Below are 26316 nucleotides of genomic sequence, written 5' to 3' on the forward strand. Positions count from 1 at the left end.
CCCCTGGGGGCTCCTGGTGTTCAGTTTCACCAGCGTTCGGGATGGGCCGCCCTCTGGCCACCTCAGGAGCAGGCAGCCCGGTCCCGCTGCTCCGCGTCCACGCAGGCGGGCAGTTGGTGTCGTGCAGATCTTGGATTTGTGAGAATGTCAAGGAAGAAAGCTCTTTGAGCGTTTACTGGTGTTTCCCTCTGTTACCAAAGAAATGGAGGCGTTCCTGTCATGGCACAGCCGAAACGAACCTGACCGGCATCCCTGAGGACGCGGGTTCGACCCCTGGCCTTGCTCAGTGGGTCGGGGATCAGGCGTTGCCTGAGCTGTGGTGTAGGTCGCAGGTGCAGCTCAGATCCCACGTAGCTGTGGCTGTGGTGGAGGCCGGCAGCAGTAGCTCCGATTTGACCCCTAGCGTGAGAACTTCCATATGCTGTGGGTGCAGCCCTAAAAAGCCAAAAAAAAAAAAAGAAAAAAGAAAGAAAAAAGAAATGGAGCCTTTCCTGTTTTCTGTGAGTCATCTGTTCAAATCTTTAGTTCATTCTCCAGGGAGTTTTTGTTTTTTCCTTATTAATTTGCAGGAATGCCTTTTTTATTTTTTTATTTTTTTTATTATTTTTTGGTCACGCCTGCGGCATGCAGAAATTCCCAGACCAGGGATTGAACCCAAGCCACAGCAGTGACCATGCCGGATGCTTTAACCACTAGGCCACCAGGGAACTCCTGCAGGAGTCCTTTGTGTATACTCTGCATTTTGTTTCTTTTTTGCCAATGCAGGTAGTACGCAGAAGTTCCTGGGCCAGGGGTGGAACCCATGTGACACAGCAGCAATCGGAGCCATAGTGGTGAGAATGCTGGGTTCTATCGCTGGCCCAGGAATTTTTGTATGTTGTGGAGGCAGCCAAAGAAACCCAAAAGAGGTATGTGTTAAGATTTCTCTCTGTGATGGGGAATTTGTCAATTTTTCTTTATAGCTGTATATCGCATATATAAAGCTCTAACCTGTAATACAGTAGCCAGAGCAAGCCATTGACATTGGTACAATCTAAGGAGCTGCTGTTTCACCAGTTTTACATGCACTCATTTTGTGTGTGCGTGTAGTTTTCTGCAATTTTACCACGTGTTGTTGCCTTTTCTTCTTATTGGCTGTGCCAGTGGCATTCAGAAGTTCCTGGGCAGGGACTGAACCTGCACCACAGCAGCCACCAGAACCACAGCAGTGATATGCCAGATCCTTAACCCGCTGAGCCGCCAGGGAACTCTCGATGCCGTGGCCTTCTGCAATCACCACCCCAACCGGAAACTCCTCTGACCCATCCCCACGAGACCCCTCGCGTGACCCCTTCAGCCACCCACGTCCCACCTCATCCCACCCCCGGCGTGTGAGCGGATCACACATAATGAACCCTCGGGAGGCTGGTTTTCACCACCGGCATAGTTGCCAAGGTCCATCCCTGTCGGTACGGGTGCCCAGAGCTCCCTCCTAGCTGTTGCTGAGCTGTGGATGGAGCAGGGTTTGTTCAAACCATCACCCACAGGAGGACGGACGCTGAGCGCTTCCCAGTTTGGGGCCGTTACCCATAAAGCAGCGCTGAGAGTCCCTGTACGTGTTCCTGCGTGAAAATACATCTTTGTTTTTCTGGGATAAGTGCCCAGGAATGACGTCGCTGTGTGTACATTAGATTAGTCAGGATGTTCCCAAGAAAGGAAAGGGAACCAACAGGCCTGTACATTGGGGGAGGAGGGAGAGAAACGGGCTTATTTGAAGGAAGTGGCTCCGCCCGTGTGGGAGCTGCGCGGTCTGAAGTCTGCAAAGCAGCTCAGCACGTTAGAACCCAGGGAAGCCTTGACGTAGCAAACGTGAGTGCAAAGGCCTCTGCAGGCCGGCTTCCTTCCTTTGGGCCTTCGACTGATTAGGTCAGGCCCACCCATGCCTGGAGGACAGGCGGCTGCTGTACTCAAAGCCGACTGCCGTCAATGGCAATCACATCAAAAACTTGCCTCCGGGGAGTTCCCACTGTGGCTCAGCAGAACTCGACTAGTACCCATGAGGATGCAGGTTCGGCCCCTGGCCTCGCTCAGTGGGTTAAGGACAGGGCATGGCCGTGAGCTGGGGTGTAGGCCAGGAGCTACAGCTCTGATTCGACCCCTAGCCTGGGAACTTCCATACGCCACAGGTGCGGCCCTAAAAAGAGAAATAATAATAATAATACCACATACCTTCACAGCAACATCTGTGTCTGGCCAAACACCTGGGCACCATCCCCTAGCCAAGCTGACATGAGATGAACTGTCACGTATGGTGAGTCAGTCTCAGTTTTCAAAGGAATTTCCTAATTATTTCCAGAGTAGTGTATCAGTTAACATTTCCAAATTTTAGTTTCGTTTCTTTTCTTTCTATTTTTTTTGGCCTCGCCCATGGCTTGTGGAAATTCCTGGGCCAGGGATCAGACCTGAGCCACAGCAGTGACCCAAGCCACTGCATTGAAAATGCTGGATCCTTAACCCCCTGCACCACAAGACCACAGGAGAACTCCCCCAATTTTGTTTTTTAATTGTTTATTTTATTTACGTGTTTATTTATTTTAGGGCTGCACCTGCAGCGTATGGGAAGTGCCCAGGCTAGGTGTCGAATCGGAGCTGCAGCTGGCAGCCTACACCACAGCCACCCACAGCCATGCCACATCTGAGCCGCACCTGCAACCTATGCTGTAGCTTTTGGCAATGCCTGATCCTTGACCCACTAAGCAAGGCCAGGGATCAAACCTGCATCCTTATGGATACGAGTCGGGTTTGTAACCCACTGAGCCGCAATGGGAACGCTCCGTTTTTTTTCTTTTCTTTTGTTCCCCCCAGCTTTAGTTTTAAAAGGAATTACCAAATTATTTTCCAGGGGGATCGCACCATTTGACATTCCCTGTGTCTGCGCATCCTCACCAGCGTACAGAGCTACAGTTTCTCGCGTCAGCCATTCTGACTGGGGTGCGGCTGTTCTCACTGCAGTTTGTTGTTGTTGCTGTTGTTGTTTTCGTATTTTGAGCTTTCAGGGCCGCACCCGCAGCCTAAGGAGGTTCCCAGACTAGGGGTCGAGTCGGAGCTGTTGCTGCCGGCCTCCGCCACAGCCCCAGCAACACCAGATCTGAGCCGTGTCTGCAACCTACACCACAGCTCACGGCAACGCCGGATCCTTAACCCTCGGAGCGAGGCCAGGGACCGAACCCACAACCTCATGGTTCCTCGTCGGATTCGTTCACCACTGCGCCACGACGGGAACTCCCTCTCACTGTAGTTTTAATCAGCATTTTTCTAATGGCTAATAATAGCGAACATTTTTTCATGTGCTTATATGCCATCTGCATGTCTTCCTTCGTGAAATGTCTGCATATCTTCAGGATTTATATTTTGTTATTGGGTGACTACAGCTTTGGGGTTGCTACATCTTACAGGTAAATTCAACTTTTTAGTATTAGATGCGGGGAGCCGAGAAGATAGAAGGAGCCGAGGAAGGGAGCTTGCCTGGACGGTGCAATTCCGGGGACAGGCCCCAAAAGACAATAAGGCTCGCCCGCTGACCTTGGGGGAGAACCAAATTTTCCAGAAGACAATTTCCATTTTGCGCTGCCGAGTGGGGCTTGTTCCATGGATGACTTAGTCTTTTTTGTTATTCACTTGTTATTCCGTTTTCCTCAGTCTTTCCTGATCATTTGCTTATTATTCTCATTTTTCATTCTTATTTTCCTGTGGTGATTTGTGATTTAACAAAGTTACAACAATAATATAATAAAAACTTCATCCTGATGGACTTTCCCCTATTTAAATCCATCTTAATTAAAACATGGTGTTTATCTACTAACTAGTTACACGGTACACTTTAGAGGGAGGATTTTAATGAGGTTCATAGACGTTAGACATATATTATGCAAGACCCAGAGACACCTAGCTATGCGTTATAGAAGCTTTTAAGTGGTAGCTAGCTAAGGTGGTTTATATTTTCTTACACTGCCTTCCTGCCATAACGCTTTAAAGATAAGCGTCAGTCTACAAACAGGACTTGGGAATGCCCAAGTTCCACTTGTGGAGACCGGCTGGCCGTGGGATGATTGGTCCTGAGTCTCCTCCTTTCCACAGGATGTATTGTCCCTAATTGCCCTTCAATTGTACTCACTAAGTTCAGTGAAGAAAAAGACCTTAGGACATGAAGTGTACTACAGATGTGATCAATTCATTTGAGTAATAAAAAAAAACGGAAAGAAGGGCGTGATGCAGAGAGCTGCTGTACCATGCAACCGCTAACCAACGTACTTTTACCACTGTGATGTCATCGGTAGTGAAAAGCTGTCTATGTAATCAACCACTTATGCCAATAAAGTTTGAGCAGTCCCGCGCCCCAAAAGAAGGGACAGAGGGGCTGTCTCCGTGTGTACATTTTGCCGACGCCGTCCACCTCCGAAGGGGAAAGCGTCCACTCCCTGGCCGCCGGAGCTGGCCTCCGGCAACTGGGAAGTTACTCTCTTCATCGCTTCCTCAGAGAGGAAGGTCTCTTTGCCTTAAAATATGTTTTGTTTTTATGAATACAACTATTCGATCATTGTTTTCTGGTGCCATTATAGTATAGGCGTGTCTCTTAGAACAGCTTATATCTGAGTTTTTAAAGATCCGATCTTGGAGTTCCCGTTGTGGCTCAGCAGTAAGGAACCCAACTGGTATCCGTGAGGACGCAGGTTCTATCCCTGGCCTCGAGCCTGGGGGTGAAGGATCTGGTGTTGCCGAGACCTGTGCTGTAGGTCGCAGACGCGGCTCGGATCCCGGGTCGATACAGACCAGCAGCTGCAGCTCCGATTCGACTCCAGCCTCAGAACTTTCCTATGCTGTGTGCGCGGCCCTAAAAAAAGACTAAGCAAATGAATAAAAATCCACTCTGACGACTCTTTCGCCAGAGTTTAGCCCAGTCACGTGCGGTCTTTCTTTTTTTCCTTCTCAAGTTGAACTTCCTTCCCCGGCTCCCCCACTTCGCCGCCCCGCCCCTCTCGGGGAGGTACCCCTGGCTTGCTCTCCTTTCAGCCACTTCTCCCGGTCAGCTGAACACACATCCTTAATAGAGGCTGAGGCTGGCATCGCCCCCGCCGCTGGAACCATTAGGATGCTTGAGCTCGGGTCACTCCTCCCGACCTCTAGGTGCTACTCATCCGTGGGATTCGGGCTCCCCTTGCCCGCGCCCCCCGCAGCCCCATCACAGTTGTTATGCTGGCAGCGTCTTGCAAGTGGGGCCTGCCGCCCTGGTCAGCCTCCCAGGAGACCGCCTCCCCCAGGCCAGAGCCGCCGGGTCTTTAACCCACCGAGACACAGGAAAGGAAGTGTAGCTTTGAGGCAGTAAGTTATTGTGAGTTGACTTGTTCTGCAGCAGCAGAACACTCAGCCCTTCTTGAATTTCACCTCCAAAGTCCTTCCTCTGGAGCTTCCTAGAGTCGAGTGCTCTTGGCAGCCGACTCTCAACTTCGGTTCGTTTGAACAGGTTTTGGTGTTGCCGCAGCAGGAACTCCGAAACGAAACTGATTTTTTTTTTTTTTTTTGTCTTTTAGGGCTACATCTGCAGCATGTGGATGTTCCCGGGTCAGGGGTTGATTCTGAGCTGCCGCTGCCAGCCTACACCACAGCCACAGCAACGCCAGATCTGAGCCACATCTTCGACTTACACTGCAGCTGGTAGCAACACCAGATCCTTAACCCACTGAGTGGGGCCAGGGATCGAACCTGCATCCTCACGGATACCAGTTGGGTTCTTATCCTGCTGAGCCACAAGAACTCCAAGATTATACTTTTTTAAAAAAAATAGAATAAGAAACTGTAAAGACGATTCCTTATTATTATTTTCAAAGACTTTTTTATTTCTTCAGACATACAAAACATAGTTATATTCTCCGGTTATTTGAATATCTGCAATGGCTATCGAATCTGCTCTTTCTGCTGGCTCTCATGGCTTTCCTTATGGTGTTTGTGAAAAGTTTTTTAAGCTGGAGATGCTCCTTTTCCTTGGTTCTTGATCCACAGGAAATCCTTGGTGGCCTGGTGGAGCTGCACTGCTCTGGAGTAGATGCCCAGCTAAGGGCCATTGCCCCTGCCGCCCCCAGGCATCAGCAACGTTTTGGTTGTCAGGGTGTGTGTGTGAGTGTTTCTGGCCCCTTGTGGATGGAGGCCAGGATGTTGCTAAACAGCCTGCAGTGCAACGTCCCCTAAGAACCGCCGCTCCAGGCAGGGCGCCTCTTGCTTCTGCCGGCCACTGCCAACCTGGGGCCACGTAGAATTCTCCCTTTGATGTCTCGAGCCACACAGGCAGCCAGGTTTCAGGCTGCAAAAGAAGAGGTCTTTGCCCTGCGTGGAAGGCCAGCGCCGCCAGAAGCCTCTCCCTGAGTCTCCGGTTTACTCCTCACTGGCCCTGCAGCTGAAGGTCGGCGTCCGGGGGGGCGGGGGGAGGCACCCCTGGGCTCCTGCTGTTCAGCTGCCCAAGCTCCGTAAAGACCCGGGCGGAAGCAGACGCCCCCAGGGCCAAGTCCTGCCGCCTTTGCTGTTTTGGCCCCTGCAGATTGCACAGCCCAGAGTGGGCAAGCCTCGCTGGTGGCAGGGGTCTGGGGGTTATGGCTGAGCCTGCTCAGGGCCTGGGCCCGCCCTGCGTCCTGGAGGATTAGGGGCAGGGGAGGGGCAGTTTTTAGCTCTGGAATTAGCGAGGGCCATTTGGAGAGCCTGCAAGCAGAGGGACCCCTGGTGAGGGTGGCTCAGGGCCCAGGCTGGTGTGGGGGACCGGCCATGGATGGAAGAAAGGAACGGACCCAAGAACCAGGAGAGAGGCAGCCTTGGGAAGGTCCTGGTGGCAGGAGGACCTCTCCTGGGTGGACACTGGTCTAATGACCACACCGCAGGCCTGCCTAGGGGCTGCAGGTGACATCTGGCCTTGGGGACCATGTCTCCTTCCTGTCTCCCACTCCCATCCAGAGCGGGGAGCACATGTCCTGGGCGGACTTGGGCCTGACTGGAACAACCCAAGGGCCGCGTGGGGAGCGGCCTCAGCCAGGTTGCTGCTGGTGTGGCCCAGGGCGGGGCTGGCAGGAGCTGCCACCCTGCACCCGGTGCCCCTCCGCTGTGATCAAGCCGGCTCTGGGCTGTGCTCCATACACGCCCACGTGGGACCAGGGCCCAGAACCACTCAGACTGCCTGAAATGTTATTGTCCTCTTAGCCTGGGGGGCGGCAGTGGGGGCACCGCCCCGCCCGAGATGCCATTGGCAGGCCCAGCTGTGTAGCGGTCCCCCTGGAGCAGGCCTGTTGCTGGGCACAGGCCATGACCCCCCAACAGGACCCTCTGCCAGCCCCTTCCAGAGTCCTGAGTCCCCGACCCAGGGCCAAGCTGAGAGTGGGAAGATGGGGGGTTTGGCAGGTCCGCATACCTGCAGAACCTTGAATCTGGTGGGAGGGGCCTGGGCACCCCCCTGGTGACCACAGCCCCAGCCAGGTCACCGGGCAGGCCGCAGGCTCTGGGCCTGGGTCACAGGGTGCTCGGTGATCTTGCCCAGGAGGGAAGACAGCTGACTCCCTTGTTTAGCACCTAAGGTCTGTGGGGAGAGCAAGCGGGCCAGCACAAATCCAGGACACCATTCCCGGGTCAGGGGCTCCCCTGGAACCGGACACAAGTAGACCCCCTCCTGGAGGCCACCCTCCGCTGGTCCTGGCTGAGGAACAGCCTCCTTTCTGGAGCGGGGAAGAGGCCCTTGGACCCCCGGGCCCGGCGCGCCCCAGGCCGCGGGATACCCCAAACCCCAGCCCTTTGGGCGGCCGGGTGGTGGCGACCGGTGCGCGCAGCTCCCTCTGCTGGCCGCTCTTGGAAGTGCAGTGCGGTGTGACCAGTGCCTTTTAGGACAATGGCAGCAGCAGCAGCTTCAGGCTGTGCGGGCTCGTTGGAGTCCCACCCAGGTCAGCCCGAGACCAGGATGGAGTCTGCTGAGGCCTCAGGACATCCTGCGGTGGGAGGAGGCCTGGGGAGAGCTTGGAGAAGCCCAGACTGAAAGGGAGAAGGGCAGGCGATGTCCAGGCTGGCCAGGGCGTCTTCAGCCTCAGAGGTGGGGCGCAAGGAAGTGCCCGCCTGGGGAGGAGGGCCAGGCCGGGCTGCGGGGCCCCGTGTCCGTGCCTGCAGCAGGCTAGATGAAGGTGGAGTCCAGAGGCCCAGCGTCCTGCTGGGTGAGGGCGCGGGCCTCGAACAGCTGCTTGATGAGGGCGGATTTCTCTTGCTCTAGCTGCGTGATGCGCTCGCTCTTGTCCGTCACCTCCTGGGCAGGAGGAGGCCAGTCAGGCTGCCGGGCCCGTGGTCCCGCCCCACCCCCTCTCCGCACCTCACCTGGGTGAGCAGCCGGTTCTGCTCTTTCAGCATGAGAATGGTCTGCTGCTGCCAGCCTGGGGCCAAGGGTGACGCAGGGGCTGCGACAGGGCCCAGGGGCCCCACGGAGGATGAGGCCAGCGCCTATAGGAGGGCACAGTCAGGCAGGCCTGGCACAGCCTCTAGGGCAGGGTGAGGGCTGGGGCTGGGGCCGGGGCACTCACCCTGCCAGCACAGGCTGCAGCCAGCAGCTCCCCCAGGCACCGGGCCACCTCTTGCACCTTGGGCAGTAGCTGTCCCAGCAGGCGGGGACTCCCCTCAGCCCCAAAGTCCTGGGAGGAAGGCAGGGCAGGGGTGCTCAGAGAGCAGAGCCTACCCAGGGTCAGCCCCAGTGCCTGCCCTGGGCGTCCTCATGGGGGGGGCGGGGGGGAGTTACTGCCCAGAGCTGAGGGGGGGCGGTATTGGGGGTGGTGGGACAGCCATTGTGCCCGGGAACAGGGCAGTCTCCTGCCCACTTGGGGGTGCCTATGTTTGGGTGGGTGATCACATGTGGGTCACTCTGCCTGGGGGATGGATGCCCGGGGCAGCGACACTCACGGCGCCGGCCCTGCTCTGGCCCAGACGGCGCTGGCGCTCCTGCACTCGCTGCAGCTGCTGCTGGTACCACTCCCGGCCCCGCGCCATCATCTCCAGACCCTGCAGCAGCACCTCCTGCTCCTGCTCCAGCTCCTTCATCTGCTTCAGCTGTCACACAGGGACCAAAGCCACCAAGCCCACAGTGGGTGCGTGCCTGCACCTGCCCACATGTGCTGGAGGAGCCCCAGTCATGAGACGTGTACCAGCCTACACAGACACGGGCCGAGGGGCACGTGTGCACACATCATGCACGTGCGAGCCCTCGCGTGCTGCTGCGCTGGGGAGCTCGGCCCCATGTCCCCTCCTGGGGGCTCCTGGCCTTCCTCAGCCCCTTCACACAGGCGGCCCGGGGGAAGCTTCCCTTCTCTTTACAGCAGGGGCCGGGCACTCAGCAGGGCGGGGAGGCACGCTGCTGGGGAGGGGGCCAAGCCTTTCCCCTAAAGGATTTCCTGACTTGACCCTGGGCCACCATCTTGGGGTCCAGTGCATTCAAGCCCGGGATGGGGAGAGATGTTTAGATGTCCCGCCCCCAGCAGCCCTCCCGGGCAGAGCGGTGCTCCTGGAGACCCAGTGTGGGGGCCAAGTCCAATCCCAGGCCGGGGGGAGGTGTCCCAGAGCCCCGGGCCCCTGCTCACCAGGTCACAGTCCACACCGTTGGTGATGGTGTGTCGCCGACGCTCCCCTCGGGCCCGGGGGCCCCACCGGGCGTCCCCCATGCCCAGCTCCCAGGCCCTGCAGGCCACCGCACCTGCAGCAAAGAGGTGAGGGCCTGGCTCACTTCCGGGCCCGTCGAGTCTAGCTCCCCAACCCCACGAGGCCTGGCTCACTTCCGGGCCCGTCGAGTCAAGCTCCCCAACCCCACGAGGCCTGGCTTCTAGGTCCATCCCGGACCCACCCCGCAACCGTCTGTGGCCATGCAAAGCCAGGTGTCCCGGCCTGCGTGCCTCTGGGATCGCCTGAAGTTCAGAGCCTCTGCAGGGCCTTCGGGCACCAGCCTGACCTGGCCCACCCCTCGCCAGTGCCTGGGGGGCCTGGTCCTCTGTCGACTCCATGCTCCCCTGACACACACCTTGGGGATGGTCGTGTGGCCACTGAGGCCGCACATCTGCACGCATGCCACGCTCGCTTCAGGCGTGAGCTCCTTGAGGGCAGGGGCTTCGCCATCTCTGCACCCCCGGGGGCCCGAACACTTGAGGTTCACCTGGGCTCAAAGGCTGCCAGGCACAGGGTGAGCGAGGCGGCCTCTGGTCTGCAGGGGCCCTTTATGGGAGGCGGAGTTCGTGCAGGAGAAATGCAGGTGCCGACGGGGCAGTGCCCCTCCACGCAGCTGGTTTGAGGCCAGAAAGCCAGGTGTTTCCCTGTGAGCACCCTCTGGAAGCCTGCAGCTACTGGGGAGGCGGGAGCATGTGCAGGGCTGTGGGGGTGGGGGTGCCGGTGGGGAGGAGGGCCCCCTCCCCCCACTCCCTAGCCCTGTGCCCTGCTGGGCAGAGTGGTGGGCAGGCGATGCAAGAAGAGGGCACAGGCATGCCCCCTAGGGACTCATCCAGAGGGCTGGCACCAGCCAGCCAGCCCTGGCAGACAGGCTCCAGCAGGCCCAGTTCCCGTTCTAACCTGCCGTGCTGTACAGCAAGCAGAGGTGGCATAGCAAGGCAGAGGGTGCACCCCGGAACCCCTGGGCCCGTCTGCACCGCCAGGTCCACAGGGCAGCTCCGGGCCCCCAGATGGCAGCATGCCGACGTCCAGCTGGCTGCACAGCAGGCAGAGGCAGCCCTGCCTTGCCTGGGCCTCTGGCACAGCCTGCAGGGCACTGCAAGCGCCAGCGGGGACAAGGAAGGAGGGCCTGCACTCTGAGAGGCTCGGGGGCTCTCTCTTCCTGGGGAGTGGGGGCTCTCGGGGCTCCAGGTTTGGCTCCCAGTGTCTATCAACGGCCCCTGCCTGGCCTCTGCCTGTAAAATGTGCCAGTGAGAGCCCTGTCCTGTGAGTCACTCAGAGGGATTGGAATGAACGCTGTGCCGTGGCGGGCACTGGCCATGTGCCCAACCCTGGACCTCAGAGCCGTGCGGAAAGGCCATCAGGGCAGAGCAGGGCTGTGCCACAGGCCTGAGGCCTCCAAACCCCAACCCATGGCTGATCTGCACCTGTGTGTGACACATGGCTGGCACGGGCCACGCACTCAGGGCCGGCCACACCCAGAAGCCCTCCTGTACACGCACCCCTTGGCAACAGGGAGGTTGCACAGTGAGGAGCCTGGATGGGGACACCTCCAGCCTCAGCTGGGCGGCTGGATTAGGTCACCAGGGAGGCTGGGGGCTACCGCAGCTCCAACTCGCAGCTATAGGGCTGGGGGATTTGGCCGAGGCCAGGCAGGGGGTCCAATGAGGCTGGCAGAGTGGTGGGCAGCACAAAAAGGCTGGCAGCTGCCCTGGTGGAAGGCCTGCACCTGCACGGGCTGAATGGGAGTCCCCGCCCCCGGCCATAATGCAGGTCTTGTTCCCAGGGCAAGCTCTGGGGGACAAACAGGGGACCATTCAGCCATCTCCTGTCCCTGCCAACTGGACCGGAAGCCGGGCCATCCCCAGGGGCCCTGGCGGCCCCTCCCAGGTGTCAGGGGCGCCACAGCTCCAGGTCTGGAAGATTGGGCTGGAGACCACCCACCCCTGTACTCTAGCTGGCAAGCCGGCCAGGTCCTCCTGTCCCACCTCTGGCAGCTCCTGCCTGCGCTGGCCTCACAGGGCAGTGAGGCCAGGCCCCTCAGCGGAGCTACCAGATGGAGAAGGTTGCAAGGGCCCTTCCCCACATTCCGGGGGTCTGCCCCTACCACAGCAGGAACTGTGCCTGCCCAAGCCACCAGAGATGAGCCCAAGGGCCCAGGGGTCCCCAGGTGTGTGCAGGAGACAGGGTGCAGAGCCTTCTCATACAGACAGGTTTCCCGGTGGGGTTTGCAAAGCCCCTTGGCCGGAGGCCCCGAGCACCCCGGGATGGGGACGAGGCTTCTTTCCCTCCGGGCCACGAGGTGTGTTTCAGGCTCACAAGCCCACGAAGCTTTGCCCGCCTCGCCCCCCGCGGCTCCGGCAGCACCTCTCGGGCTGCGGCCACAGGCGCTGGCGGCGGGGGTTGTGCGGGGAGCTACGAGGCGGGGCTGAGGGCCGCCCCGCACTCACCAGCGTCTGTGCTCGGACTCCGCTCCAGCGCCGCGCCCTGGGGACGCTCCGGCTCCGCAGGGCCGGGCGCCGCCTCGGCCGGGCCACACAGCTTCTCCAGGCTCCGGGCCGCGCCGCCAGGGCCGACCGGCGGAGGGCGCGCGCCCAGCGGCAGGGGCTTCCTCTCCAGGACCGTCCGCGGCTCGTCAGCCGGCGCGAACACCAAGCGCTGCGGCGGCAGCGGCGGCGGCGGCTGGCCCCCGGGCCGCGCCGAGCAGCCTCCCCGGGCCGGGGCGCGCGCCGGGGCCCGGGTGGCGCTGTCGGTGCTCAGCAGAGAGGCGCGCAGGCCGGCCACGAAGCGCTCGAAGGTCAGGTAGCCACTGGCCGGGGCCACCTGGCGCAGGCCCTCGAGCACGCCGCGGGGCAGCTCGCGCGCGTCGGCGCCCTGCCAGCGGGACTCGATCTCTCGCAGGTGCACGAAGCCGCGCCGCCGGTCGTCCAGGATGTCGAAGAGGGTGCGCAGGCTCTGCAGGAAGGCGCGCGGCAGCCCCTCTGTGCCGGGCGCGGGCACCGGCGCGGGGGGCGGCCCACGGCCGGGTTCAGCCATTGCGGCTCCGGCCATGGGCGCCCGCCGGCGGGGCTCGGTCCTCGGCCGGCCGCGCACCGGTCCCCGCGCGGCCAGACGGAGGGCCCGGCGGCGTACAACCAGCCCCGACAATAGCGGCGACTTTTTGAATGGGCCTCCTCGTGGCGTCAGCGCTCATTAGCATTCTCGGCAGCCATTGGTCGAGGCCGGCCTGTCTCCTCTCCGATTGGCTGAGAAGCCAACAGCCAGGTTTGATTTTCGGGCCGAGGGGCCAGCGCCTCGCGCGCTCCCGCCGTGCCTGGAGGGGCCGGGCGCGCGCATTGGCCCCAGGCTAGTGGGGGCTGGGGTCTGCCTCCGCTCCCGACTTCGCCGGTAGGGAGGGATCCTCAAACAGCCCCATTAAACTCCTCCACCCCTGCCACACCCGCCCTTCCGCCGCATCTTAGCCCTCGCCGGGTTTGGCTGCCCAGCCTACCTCTCCGAAGGGCGGGGCCAGGCGCCCAGCAGAAAATCTGTCCCCAGGTGGCCTTATGGGTTAAGGATAAGGAGCACAACCCTCCAGGGATCCACCATCCCCTCCAGTTCCCAGGGGCACTCTTTGCTGAGGGTCCCCTGGCACAAGCTCCGCCTACCCTGGGGCTCCTTTCTCTTGCGCCAGGCCAGCCCTGGGAGGACTGTGGGTTCCAGCCAGCTGGGCGCTTCCTTTCACAGGGGCCTCTCTGTCTCCACTGCTGCTAGCTCCTCCCCTGGTCCCTAGGGATAGCCTCGCCTTTCCTGCTGGCTGTAGGACAAAGGCACTTTTCCTGTGTCCCCAGATCCCCATCTGGTGACCAGCTCCCTTCTCCCAAGGTCCTCTGCTCTGGCCCCTTCCTCAGCTGGGCACCTCCTCCAGCGGCTCTCCTGGTCCCCCGCCCCCCTTCACTACCCTGCTTCATGTCCAGCGGTGATCTGGGCACTGTCTCATCAGTCTGCAAGGGGACCAGGACTTCAGCTCTGGGAGCCCATCTCAGGGCCAACTGGTGGGACCCTCCCAAAGCCAGAGAGGCGCCCCAGATGCTGTCTGCCTGGACCCCTCGCCTTAGCCCACCCAGGCCCTGCCCTGCACGCTACCCCTCTGCAGTGGTTTTCCCAGATGCCTCCATGCCACAGGCACCTTGCCACTGAGCATTGCACAGGTATTATCTGCTGCTGGAGAAGCAGACTGTCCACCTCCAGGGATCAAACAGCACACCTCCTCCAGACAGGCTCCTGGCACAGGGCTCCGCTCCACCCTCTGGGTGGCCTGCCTGCCTAGGCTTCTGTGTCCTTGGGTCCCAAGGCACTGGTCTGTGTCTCAGGCTGTAAGGGCAGCTGCCCTCGCTAGGGAATGTCCTGGCTCCACTTCTCTCCTGGGGTTACCCCTCAAAGTGAGGGCTCTTTGGTGGTAAGGAATTGGAGGGGGTACCTAGAAAGCTGTGAGCCAGCGTCCCCCCGGGAGCCTGGTCTGTCCCTGCCTCCCCTTTAGTGGCAGCATTCAAGCCATTTGTCCTGCAGCTCATGGCTCCTTACCTTCTCTGCCTCCAGTACCACCCATCCATCCCACCCCTGCCCCAGTCCCAGTCCTTCTGGTATCAGCATTCCCTCCCCTCTGGGCTTTTGCACATGGTGGCTTTCCAACCAGGGTTGCTCTTCCCATGGGCTCCTGGATGATCCCTGGTGCCCTTTGGGGGCAGGGCCCGGTCCACAGTGGTGCTCGGCAGATGGCCAGCCCACAGGAAACCATCCCTGGAGGTTGCAGCAAAAAGCACCTTTGGGTGGGACACTGAGCCAGGGTGAGGCCTGTGGGATGCGGAGGCCTGGGGACAGCTCTGTGGGGGTGAGTGTGCATGTGGGGGCCGCCGGCTGGCAGCAGGTGATGCTGCTGCTGCTGCTGCAGCATGGCCAGTGGTACCCAGGCTAGGCCAAATGCCCCTGTGAGCCTGAGCCCACCGTGAGAACAAACAAGGGTTTCTCAGGGCATCCGGAGCTGTGGGGAAGGCGGGCCTGGCTGGCCCTTGGTTTGTGCACTTTCCCAAACTGGAGCCAGTGCCAGCTCTGGGTGTGGGACTGAGGCCTGGCCCCCTGTCCTTCTGATCCTGAACTCTGAGCACTTCCTCCTTCTGCTGCTTTCCAGCCTGGCCCAGCCCTTTCCCACCTGTAGCTTTCAGCCTTGCTGTCCCACTGTGGGGGAGGGGGCGAGCTTCCCAGACCCCCCAGCCACGTGAGTCCTCTGGGGTCCGTGTACTTTTTGAGGGAGCCTTCCCATTGTAATTTTCACTGTGCCAGCCCTGCGCTCCTTGGGGTGGGCAGGGGCACTGCGCTTCTCTGTCCCCTGCTTAGCCCGGGGCCTGAAGGACAGGCACCTACCTCTCAGCCCAGGAGCATGGCCAGGGCTCTGTGGTCTCCGCTCCTCTGCTGTGACAACCAGGAACCCATGCCAGCCTCTGGGTCCTGCTCCCCTGAACCCATTGGACGAGGCCCCAGGACAAAGAGAAGGTGACTGCTTGGCCGCAGGCCTGGCCCTGGCAGGTGGTCCCAGAAGTTACCACCCACCTCTGCCTCACTGGTCCTCTGGCTGGCCTGTGTGCCCACCTGCCCAGGTGAGGCAGCTCCCCTTCTTTCCGCCCCACAGATGCCTCTGGCTGCACCCAACCCTTCGGCTCTCAGCGCCACCCCCACCTTGAAGTGAGGTTTAGGGGTTACCTGGCCACCATGGGCTCCCAGGTCGTGTCCTGACACCTGCCTTCAAGGGCACATTGCAGGGGCAATGAAAGTCTCCGTGGACTCTGGCCTGGGGTGCGGCGCCGGCTCTGCTCTGATTCACTTCCTCCCACACGCATCTCCTGCCTCCACCATCTGCCCCGGACCTACTGGAGCACTCCCTTCCCTCCGCTAGCTCAGTCAGTGCGCGCCCCCACAGATCTGTGCAGCCCAGTCGCTTCTCGGGACCCAACATTCTCACTCCATTGCCTAACATCCACTGGGTGCCCACTGTGTGCTGGGCGGGGATCTAGAGTGATGGGGCGGAGCAGGAACCACACCGCATCCCGGTCTCATGGAATTTCCGTCTCATGGGGAAGTCAGGAGTGGGGAACGCAGAAAGGCAGGAAGGGGCAGAAGAGGATGGGAGGGTCTCCCCACAGGGTGACTTGTCAGGAGAGATCTGGCCAAGTGGGGCAAGAAGTCCTGCGGCTTCCTGAGTTAGAGCCATTCAGGCAGGGAGAGGAGCAAGTGCAAAGGCCCTGGGGCAGGCCTATTTCTGTCAAGTCCATAGGAATGTATACCAGGGCCCCAGGGGGCTGTGAAGCTCCACTCCTAGGCCTGGAAGGTATGTGGACTCTGAGCAGAACTGCCTGCTGGGGGAGCAATTGCCTTAACAGAGTTCCCTGGGATGTGGCGAGGGCGAGATCTTACTTCTCCTTTCAGGTCCTAAAGCACCATTTGAACTTTTTTTTTTTTTTTTTGGTCTTTTTGCCTTTTCTAGGGCCGCTTCTGCAGCATATACAGGTTCCCAGGCTAGGGGTTCTAATCGGAGCTGTAGCCACCGGCCTACACCAGAGCCACAGCAACGCGGGATCCGAGCCGCGTCTGCGACCTACACCACAGGTCACGCAACACTGGATCCTTAACCCACTGAGCAAGGCCAGGGATCAAACCCGCAACCTTGTGGTTCCTAGTCTGATTCGTTAACCACTGAGCCACGATGAGAACTTCCCATTTGAACTTCTTTTAATCATGCGCATGTATTACTTACAGGCTTAATAAACCTAGTTTCTTTTCCTTTTTTCTTTTGGTCGCATCTGCCAAAAAAATATCCCTGTGCCACAGCAGGGACAGCGCCGGATCCTTAACGGGCTGCGCCACCAGGGAACCGCAAGACTTAATAAAACTAGTTTCTAAAAGAAAGTGGCTGGAGCTACTGTTTCATATTTTTCACAAGGTAGTTCATAAACAGCAAGACGCTGAAAACCTGATCATTTTAATAACAAGGCAGGCTGGGGCAGCTCCTCCAAGGTTCTGGTCCCCTGGCGACGGGAAGGCGGAAGGATGGGAAGGAGGGAGCCCCCAAGGATGCAGGGTGGCCTTCTGGGGGCCTAGATGACCTTCAGACACCCAGCCCTGCTGGCGACCTGGCTCTACCGTCCCCAGGCCAGCCCAGCCCTGAGTCTGGAGGTCTCTTCACGGAGCCCCTGGCGCCAGGCGTCTTGATTCCCGCGAACACGGCCACGGGCAGGGACAGACCCCAGCCTCCCCGTCCCTGTGGGCAGTGGGGCTGAAACACAGCCGAAGCCAGCCCTTCAGCGCCTGGGTGGACAGGGGACTGGGCTCCAAGCGGCCTCCCGGGGCGGGGCGTCCTGGGCCCGCCCCTCTGGGGTCGACCCCGCCCGCCGGGTCCCGTGACGCTGGTGGGAGCGCGCAGGTCACGAGTGCCAGCGCGGGCTACCGTGGCGGCGGCGACATGGCCTCGGAGCGGGACGTGCGCGCCCGGCTGCAGCGCGCGGGCCAGGAGCACCTCCTGCGCTTCTGCGCCGAGCTGGCGCCGGGGCCGCGCGCCGCGCTGCTGGCCCAGCTGGAGCCCCTGGAGCCGGAGGCGCTGCGCGAGCACTGCCGGCGCGCGGCCGACGCCTGCGCGCGCCCCCCGGGCCCGCCGCCCGACCTGGCCGCGCGCCTGCGGCCCCTGCCCCCCGAGCGCGTGGGCAGCGCGATCGGGGGCGACCCCGAGACGCGGCGGCTCTGGGAGGAGGAAGGTAGGTGGGGCGGGGGTCCCGGCGGCGGGCGCCCCGGGCCGGCCGGAAGGGGCCTCGCCCGCACTGCGCGGTGAGAGGAGAGGTTGTGCTCAGAGTTTAGTTTGCCCTCTTACTTGGCAAAATCTCGGAGCCTCCTCGCACAGACCGGCTGGGGGCTGGGTATGGGAACCCGCCAACGCTGCCCCCAGGCGGCGTTCCCTAGGGAGAGCGTTTTGGGCATGGGCACACCTGGATGGCCAGCTGTCCAGCCCACGCATTGGCAGCAGGGGACGCCTTGGACACTTGCACAAGCTCCTCGTCACACCTGTGCCTGCCTGGCGGGGAGGCGGTGGCCCCTGGAGGCCAGGCCCCCTGTTGTGCGGCTCCCGCCGGGCGGACTCCGTGTTTCAGCTGAAGGACTCAGACTGGGAATGAACCCAGAGGACGTGGTCACAGCCTCCGCAGGGCCAGGGTCGGGCAAGGTTAGGTTTGGGTGAGGCCCTGGCCCAGATCAGAATGTTATCTGGAGATTTCTGTTCTGTGCTGCTCAGACTCAGGCGCTGCTTTGATTTGCTCTAAAATGAAAGGGGGGTTGTGTGGTGGGTTCCAGGCGTCCCCTCATGGCGCCCCATGCCCCCAGGTTTCCACCAGATCGCCCTGAACAAGGTGGCGGTGCTGCTGCTGGCTGGGGGGCAGGGCACTCGCCTGGGCGTGGCCTACCCCAAGGGCATGTATCAGGTGGGGCTGCCCAGCCGGAAGACCCTGTATCAGCTGCAGGCGGAGCGGATTCGGCGGGTGGAGCAACTGGCTGGCGAGCACTATGGGACCCGCTGCACCGTGCCCTGGTGTGCCCTCTGCATTACCCTGGCCCCAGAGGGATCCCCTCCGGTAGCCCCAGCCCTGCCCCACACCAGACCTGAACCCCAACCCCAGCACAGCCCCAGACAGAGCCCAGCACCCGCCCAGATGGAGGCCTGACTGCTGCGCTGAGGCTGGACCTTGCTGCCAGCCCCACATGCCAGCGGGGCCAGGCCCTCCGGAAGGCAGGTTCAGCCTCGCGTCCCCTTGCAGGTACATCATGACCAGTGAGTTCACGCTGGGGCCCACGGCCAAGTTCTTCAAGGAGCATGACTTCTTCCACTTGGACCCGGACAACGTGGTCATGTTCGAACAGCGCATGCTGCCTGCCGTGACCTTCGATGGCAAGGCCATCCTAGAGCAGAAAGACAAGGTTGCCATGGCCCCAGGTATGTTCCATCTCTGAGGCGGAGGGAGCTGCCTTGCCTACTCCCAAGGGTCAGGAGGCTTGGGACCGAGGCCGGACGATGCTGCCCAGAGGCTGCACGGTCCTGAGCAAGTGGCCTCCCTTGTCCGGGCCTTGATTCTCATCTGTCACGTGGAACAACCACAGGGCTCCTTGGATAGTGACAGAGAGCTGCCTCAGGCACAAGGTCCAGCCCCGAGGAGGGGCCTCCGCGGCCTCTGGCTGGCTGGGGCGGGGCTGGAGCCCTCTCAAGGCCCGTCCTTTCTTCCTGCAGACGGCAATGGGGGCCTGTACTGCGCGCTGGCAGACAACCAGATCTTAGAGGACATGGAGCGGCGAGGAGTGGAGTTTGTGCACGTGTACTGCGTGGACAACATCCTCGTGCGGCTGGCGGACCCGGTCTTCATCGGCTTCTGCGTGCTGCGCGGTGCAGACTGTGGCGCCAAAGTGAGCCCGCGGGCTGCCCCGCCCGCCCCGCCCTCCGCCCCCGCCCCCGAAAGCCCCGCCTCCCCCGGCCCCGCCCCGCCCGTCAGCCCTCCCTTGGTGGCGGCAGGTGGTGGAGAAGGCCTACCCCGAGGAGCCCGTGGGCGTCGTGTGCCAGGTGGACGGCGTCCCCCAGGTGGTGGAGTACAGCGAGATCAGCCCCGAGACGGCGCGACGGCGCGCACCCGGCGGGGGCCTGCTCTACAACGCGGGCAACATCTGCAACCACTTCTTCACGCGAGACTTCCTCCAGAGGGTCACCAGGTGTGCACGGCAGGTGGCCGCCCGGCCAGCCAGGCAGATCTGAGCTGGGCAGGGACTCTGGGCTGGAGTGGAGAAAGGGGCTTGCGTCTACACAAGAGCCCCCTGGCAGCTGGTGCAAGGCTCTGTGGCCACCCTGGCCTGGCCCTCTCTCTGGTGGAGTGGTTTTGCCCACGGGCACCACCTCCAGCCAGTGGCTTGCCGGCTGCCACCGCGCTTGGGCAGGGATGGGGCTGGTGGTGCAGGAGTGCGCCCTGCCTTCCCCGAGACAGGCCTCGGCCCGCTGCTCTGTGCCTGGGGCCTGTCGCCCACCGGCCCCAGCAGCAGAGAGGCAGGGTGCGGCTCTAAGCTGTCCTGTCTGAATTGCGTCTTCCCTCCCCTTGTCCCCGGCGCGCCAGGGAGTTGGAGCCCTTGCTGAAGCCACATGTAGCTGTGAAGAAGGTCCCCTACGTGGACGAGGAGGGGACTCCAGTAAAGCCGCTCGAGCCCAACGGGATAAAGATGGAGAAGTTTGTGTTCGACGTGCTTCCGTTTGCCAAGTACGCAACGTTCTCTGTGTTGCTCTTCTTCCCACCCCCGCTTTGGCGGTGGGTTCCGAGGCGCAGCCGGGCAGGGGCGTGGAGGTGGGGGCTTCCCAGTGGGAGAGCCCCTTTGCGGGGGCTGGAGGGCTGCAGGCTGGTCTTGGGGCAAGAAGGCCAGAGGGAGCAGGCCCTGGGGGGGAGCCTCGGGACGAGGGGCAGTCAGAGCCTTGGGGTTGGGCCTGTGCCACCATCTGCCTCTGGCCTGGGACTGGGAAGCTGTTTCCAGGCAGGGTTGCCTAGGGCTCCAGAGTGTTTGGCCCTCACTCTGGGGTCCCCGGTTCTGGGGGTGTGGCTGGTGGGAAAGGAGGACTTGAGGCAACTTGGGGTCTCAGGGACAGACCCCCATGGTGCCTGTGGGGCCCTCCCTGGCCCGCTGCCTGCAGAACAGACCCCCCCACACACTTAGTCACTGTAACCCTGGCCTGGCCTTCACCTGCCCAGGACCAGGGCCTCTGGGCCAGGACGTTGGGTCCCCAGCTGTTGTCCCTGCCAGGAACTTCGTGGCCTTCCAAGTGCTGCGGGAGGACGAGTTCTCCCCGCTGAAGAACGCTGACTCCGCTGACAGAGACAACCCCTCCACAGCCCGGCGGGCCCTGCTCACGCAGCACTACCGGTGGGCCCTGCAGGCCGGAGCCCACTTCCTGGACGCACACGGGGCCCGGCTCCCCGAGAAGCCCAGGTGAGTGTGGGCTGCAGGGTGCCGCCAGAGGACAGGGCATCGGGGTGTTTGTCACGGCCCAACCCCCAGGCGCAGGCCAGCCCTCCAGGTCTGCTCAGGGCCCTGGGGAGGCGCGGGTTGCATCCTTCCCGGCTCATTTAGAAGTTCTGAAGCTGAAACCCAGCGTGACACCCAGAAAGCAGCAGGCAGGCCACTTTTCAGGGCTGGGAAAGAAGAGGACTTAGGGTCCCGCCTCCCGACTGTCCCCTCCACCACCTAAAGCTGGCTGCCCCGGTGCCGCGTGGGATGCCTGCGGGAGGGAGGGGGGTTTCCCAGCTCTGATCAGGCCCGTCGCTCAGACAGGGCTCGGGGGTCCAGGGAAGGGAAGATCGCTGAGAAAAGGGGGCGTCGTGGACAGCCTGGCCCAGGCCGGGACTGAGCCCGCTCCCGTGATGGGTGGTGCCGGGGAAGGGGGGCTGGGGTGCACGCCCCTGAGCAGGTGCTGACAAGTGGGCTCCCCCAGCCTGCCCAGCAGCGGAGAGCCTCCGGCCATCTGCGAGATCTCGCCCCTGGTGTCCTACTCTGGAGAGGTGAGAGGCACCTGACCCAACTGGGCCTTTCTGGGGTCAGGTTTGTGTGATCACAGGCGGACAGGGAGGGGCGCTCAGGTGGGTGCTCGGACAGAAAGTCACAGCTCTGCCCCATTGGCCAGTGCGGTACCCAGCCTCTCAAGGGGCAGAGGACGTCCTGGGTCGGGAGGTGTGGTGAGGGCTCGAGAGCCCGGGGGGGCTGGGACGACAAGCCAGAATCTGGGGTCTGACACTAGGGTTCAGGGCAGCCAGGCTTTGGCGGGAGCCTTGCTGGCTCCCCCCCGCCCCCAGTAAGTTCTGGCTTCCACTCGTGGGAGGGCTCATGCCGGCCCCGTGCTGGCCTATAGCCCTTGACCCTGGAAGGAAGCCCTTCATCTCCGGCCCCGCCCTCACCAGCTCCCGGCTGAACTGGGACCCACCCAGGGTCTCGGACGTGGACACTTGACCCTGTTCACGCCTTGTTCCTTCCCAGGGACTGGAGGCATACCTGCAAGGCCGGGAGTTCGGATCCCCGCTCATCCTAGACGAGAACCAGGCCAGGGCGCTGAAGCCCTGACTCCCTCCTGGACCTGCCAGCCCCAGGGCCCCCAAGGCTGAGGACGCAGCCCCGGCCTGGGCTCCGGGAAGGAAAGCGGGCCGCTGAGTTTCTGAAACACGGATCACAGAAGGGAGCCCGCCGGTTTACCCCACGAGGGCGGGGACTCTGCCGTCACCCCGTCCCCTGGACACAAGTGCCCCCAGACCTGCCTTGGGCCCTGTGGGCTTTCCGGCTTCGGGTCTGGGTGGGAAGCAGAGGCCCTCAGGACCCTGGACACTGGCTTCAGAGGAGGCTGGGGCGGGGCCTGAGGGAGGGTGGCATCCTGGGGGAGCAGGGCCAGCCTCTGTCTGAGGCAGACCCAAGAGGACAGGATGGTGGCCCCTTGGCCCCGCCCGTGCTCCCCCGGGGTGAGGAGGGAACACAGGAGGGGACGGTGTCCTCCCCTCACAGGGTGACAGGCTTGAAGGGACAGCCCCTCCCACCTGGCTTGTGAACCTGGGGGGTCACAGCCAGCCCCCCATTCCTGCCCAGCTTGAGGCCACAACAGAAGGTCCCCGACGCGTCACTGAGCAGGGCTGGTTGCACCAGCGAGCCGCGGCTGTGGGGCAGCTTGGCCCACATGCCCGGGGCTGAATGCTCCCCATCTCTGCCCAAGGCCTCGGGCCCTGGGTCTCCTCTGCGGCGGGTTGGGACTCCTGAGTTTGTGCCTCCCCCGGGAACCAGGGGCTTCCGCAGTGGTTGGTGAATCTGGAATGTACCCACCAGGGGGCTGCCATCCTCTGCCTGGCCTGCCTGTAGCTGTGACGGATCTTGGGGCTCAGGCCCCTTGGGGAGGGGGGCACAGCCTCCCAACTTGGGGCGGCAGACCCCTGGCTGCAGCCCGGCCGAGGCTGGGAGGAACCAGCTGGTCCTGGTCCCTTGCCCAGCTTAGCTGCTCTGGGCCCCGCTGCCGGCTTCTCTGTCTGGGAAGCGGTGCAGGGTACATGTCTCTTCTGCGGATGCGGATGCGTCCACACGGCTGCCACAGGGCCTCGGCCGCGTGCCTCTCCCCGCCTCTCGTAGCCGAGGTCTCCCCCCGGGAAGGGTGAGCCCGGCCGGCGGGCTCAGGTGCAGTCTTCCCTCCAGTGGCCTGGAGTGGACACTGGGCGCACCCACATCCCTGACCTCGGCGTGATGGCAGGGTCAGGGCCATGGTGGCGGCCCCGAAGACATCTCTGCACCGTCCAGCCTGCCTGGCTTTCCAAACCCCAGAACCCAACATTGTGCCTGAGCTGCCTTCTCCGTGCTGCTCCGCAGGCGGGCAGAGGGCCTGGGGCAGAGGAGGGTCCCGCCCCGGTCCAGGGCCACCACTGCTGCCACCGCCGCACCCCCGAGGAACCTTTGCTACAAGGGGAGCTGGTTGGGCGAACTAGTCAAAGAGCTGGAGTCTGAAGAATCTTTTGTTTTCATATAATTGTGCCTTTATGTAAAATTTCAAGTTAGCACAGGGAGGTCCAGGGACCCCACGCCGCAGACCCGCAACATTTTGTGTCGTCTGTGATTGCGGAACACTGCAAGCCAGCCAGGAGACGCTGAGGGACTCCACACAGCTGTGGCTTCCCGTGCCCTCACACCTGTCCTGTCCCCCGAGAGGCCCTCCTGCTACCTCGATGGCCGCACCCCCGCACCGTCCCCAACCCAGACAACCTCGAATGAAGCAGCTGAGCTTGGAAAGATGGCCAGACTCGTGACCTTGCATGTGATGCGGGGATTTCAAATAAACACAGGGTGCTGTGATCTCCTGGCCTGGGGAGGGCAGGTCTTGCGCAGCACAGGTCGCGGGAGTAGCACCAGGCGTTCCCAGGTCTGCGTCCTTCTGAGGGCGGGGGTCTGTGGAGGCCCTCTGGGAACAAGAGCCCTCGCACGGAGCCCATGCCGCCCTGGGCGGCCCAGGAACCTCCCGTGCTGCCACCAGCTCTCTCCCAGGGTCTCGGGGGAGCCTGAGACAACCCGGGGGTCAGGCACCTGGAGGCAGCCCAGACCTGCCCCTCGGACCAGCTCTCCAGGGGTGGCCTCCTGGGCCCTCAGCCCGGAGACCCTGGGGCTCCCCCTGCTGCACGTGCGCCCTCCAGATGCCACCGTTTCCCTGGCAATGGGCTGTGCAGGGAGGGGAGCGAGAGGGCACCGCCGGCAGGGCCGGCAGTGCTGGGTGCAGGCAAAGCCCTGTGGGGGCCTCAGGGGTGACCCCTAGAAGGGAAGGGCAGGCGAGGAGGAAGATCTTTCTGGAGCAGGTTCCGACAAGCCTGAACTGAGCAGGAGGCACACGCCCTCCTGGTGCCCAGAAAGGTCACAGCTGGGATGGCAGGAAGCGGTGGGCAGCCTGGCCTGGAGAGCACGAGGGAGGGCTGAGTTTGAGCTCAGGGGAGCTCGCCCAGCAGGCGCTGAGCTGGCGACCCTCCGGGAGGCCTGCAGGGGGCGGTCGTGGCCCTGTACCCTCCTCCCGCTCCCGTCTCCGGGCTGGAGGAAGGTTTGCTTCCCGCCCCGCGGAGCCCAGCCAATGAGGCTGATTGGGAGGCTCATCTTAGCTGGTGCCTGGAACCTTCCAGACGCATCCAGGCCTCTGAAGTTTCTTTAAAAAGTGCCGGGGCGCGACGGTATCGGCAGCATCTCTGTAGTGTTGGGACGCAGGCTCGATCCTTGGCCCCGCACAGTGGGTTAAGGATCCATTGTTGCCGCCACTGCGGCTTAGGTAGCGACTGCATCTGGGATCTGATCCCTGGCCCGGGAACTCCACATGCCATGGGTTGGCCCAAAGAAACAAACAAAACAAAATGCCACTCCTAAACTAACAGGCGAGCAAAGGACGGACAGGAGATGAAATGGAGGTCCCGTCGTGGTGCAGCGAAAACGATTCTGACTGGGAACCATGAGGCTGCGGGTTCGATCCCTGGCCTTGCTCAGTGGGTTAAAGGGTCCAGCGTGGCTGTGGTGGAGGCCGGCAGCTGTAGCTCCGAATAGACCCCTAGCCTGGGAACTTCCATATGCTGCAAGTGCAGCCGTAAAAAGCAAATAAAAAATAAAAAAGATGAAATGGCTTCTGAGGTTCTTGCCCCCCCACCCCCCCCTCGGCCACTCCCTCCTTCTAACCTCTTGCTGGACTTCCCTTTTTCTCCAAATCTCTCCCTGATTCCCCCTCCCCCAAACTTACGAAAGTTGAGCTTTCTGGGGGCTCAAATGCTAAATCCCTAGTTTTTGCTTTGTTGTTGTCTGCTTTTTAGGACCACACCTGCAGCACATGGAGGTGCCCAGACTACGGGTCGAATCAGAGCTGTAGCTGCCAGTCTGCGCCACAGCCACAGCAACGCTGGATCCTTAACCCACTGAGTGAGGCCAGGGACCCAACTCGAAAATCCCTCATTTTTTATGTTCCCTGAACTAAATAAAGTTGAACTGTGAGCCACAGTCAAAGATTTTCCCCAAGCAACTGGGGACACCCGCGGGTTCGCTGCAGAAGTGACATTAGGTGTCCAAACTTAACCAAGCCGGCTCTGCGGGTTTGTACCGGTCAAGTCCACGTGCTTGTTGGTGTCCCTTTAGGGCAACACTGGAGGAAACCTGCCAGGTGGGAAAACCTCGAAGGGGCTTTCTGACTGTTGACAGAAGGCCCCAGGACTCTCTGGAGGTCATTACCGAGCAATTTCAAAAGGTTTTCCTCAGTCTGTTGACGGAAAAACGATTCAGGCTTTCACAAGAGGATCCAACAGACCTGTCTACCTGTTCACGAGCGTTACAGCGATGCTTTGAAGAAAACGCCGCTCTTCCTTTGGGGGCTGAACCCACTCAGGCAGCTGTTGGGTACCTCTGTGCTCGTGACTGGGTGAACTGGGTCCCCCCCTCCTACCGCAACGGACTGCAGGGGGGCGGAAAGCCCTGTCTGCTGCAGAGTCAGCTGACCTCGCCCAGCAACTCACCTGCTCCCTGGATGATCCGACCAAGAGGAAGGCATTTAAACTTTTTTTTTTTTTTGGCCACCCTATGGCATATGGAGGTCCTGGGCCAGGGATCGAAGCCAGAATTGCGACCTAAGCTGCAGCTGCGGCAACGCTGGATCCTTAACCCACTGCCCCAGGCTGGAAATCGAACCTGTGTACCAACGCTCCAGAGATGCGGCCCATCCTGTTGCGCCACAGCAGGAACTCCTCAAACGCTTAGCCTTCAGCTCTGGCACATGGAGGCCCCTAAGCCAAACCCAAACCCTCCTGGTTTCTGCTATTGCCTGGAGCCAGGCCACTGGACAACAGACTGTCACAAGCGCATGAGCCTCCTGCCCCCGGGATGGGGCTCCGAGGATGTACCGCATTCTCCCCTCGCTCCCTCTGAATCAGCTCAGGTAAACCACCCTCAAGCCCGGGGCAGAAGCGCTCTCATTGGCACCAGAGCCACCCTCTCAGGGCTCACCAGCGAGAAAGCGGTCCTCACCTCGGACTCAAATGGCCCAAGTGGTGG

General features: G+C 61.6%; 2 protein-coding genes across 3 annotated transcripts; one reads left to right on the forward strand and one right to left on the reverse strand.

Moving 5' to 3' along the window:
• Nucleotides 1-5852: 5852 nt before the first annotated feature.
• On the reverse strand, nucleotides 5853-13414 carry SAPCD2 (suppressor APC domain containing 2). The gene is made up of 6 exons (XM_047769024.1): nucleotides 12147-13414; nucleotides 9621-9733; nucleotides 8947-9093; nucleotides 8574-8681; nucleotides 8371-8493; nucleotides 5853-8302 (listed from the first exon to the last, which is right to left on the reverse strand). The coding sequence occupies exons 1-6, from the start codon at nucleotides 12745-12747 to the stop codon at nucleotides 8174-8176; spliced, it is 1221 nt and encodes a 406-aa protein (XP_047624980.1). The 5' UTR covers nucleotides 12748-13414; the 3' UTR covers nucleotides 5853-8173.
• A 3748-nt stretch (nucleotides 13415-17162) lies between these two features.
• Nucleotides 17163-23607, forward strand: UAP1L1 (UDP-N-acetylglucosamine pyrophosphorylase 1 like 1). Of its 2 annotated transcripts, XM_047769026.1 has the most exons (9): nucleotides 17168-17477; nucleotides 18097-18301; nucleotides 18528-18703; nucleotides 18995-19167; nucleotides 19274-19467; nucleotides 19863-20003; nucleotides 20539-20724; nucleotides 21227-21293; nucleotides 21766-23607. In XM_047769026.1, exons 1-9 carry the CDS (start codon nucleotides 17189-17191, stop codon nucleotides 21847-21849), a joined length of 1515 nt encoding a protein of 504 aa, XP_047624982.1. In that variant the 5' UTR covers nucleotides 17168-17188; the 3' UTR covers nucleotides 21850-23607. The 2 variants fall into 2 exon arrangements, with proteins under 2 accessions (XP_047624983.1, XP_047624982.1); XM_047769027.1 differs by lacking the exons at nucleotides 21227-21293; nucleotides 21766-23607 and having other exon boundaries at nucleotides 17163-17477; nucleotides 20487-20723.
• Nucleotides 23608-26316: the final 2709 nt, after the last annotated feature.

Source organism: Phacochoerus africanus, chromosome 2 (assembly GCF_016906955.1).
Source record: "Phacochoerus africanus isolate WHEZ1 chromosome 2, ROS_Pafr_v1, whole genome shotgun sequence".
Taxonomy (NCBI): Eukaryota; Metazoa; Chordata; class Mammalia; order Artiodactyla; family Suidae; genus Phacochoerus; species Phacochoerus africanus.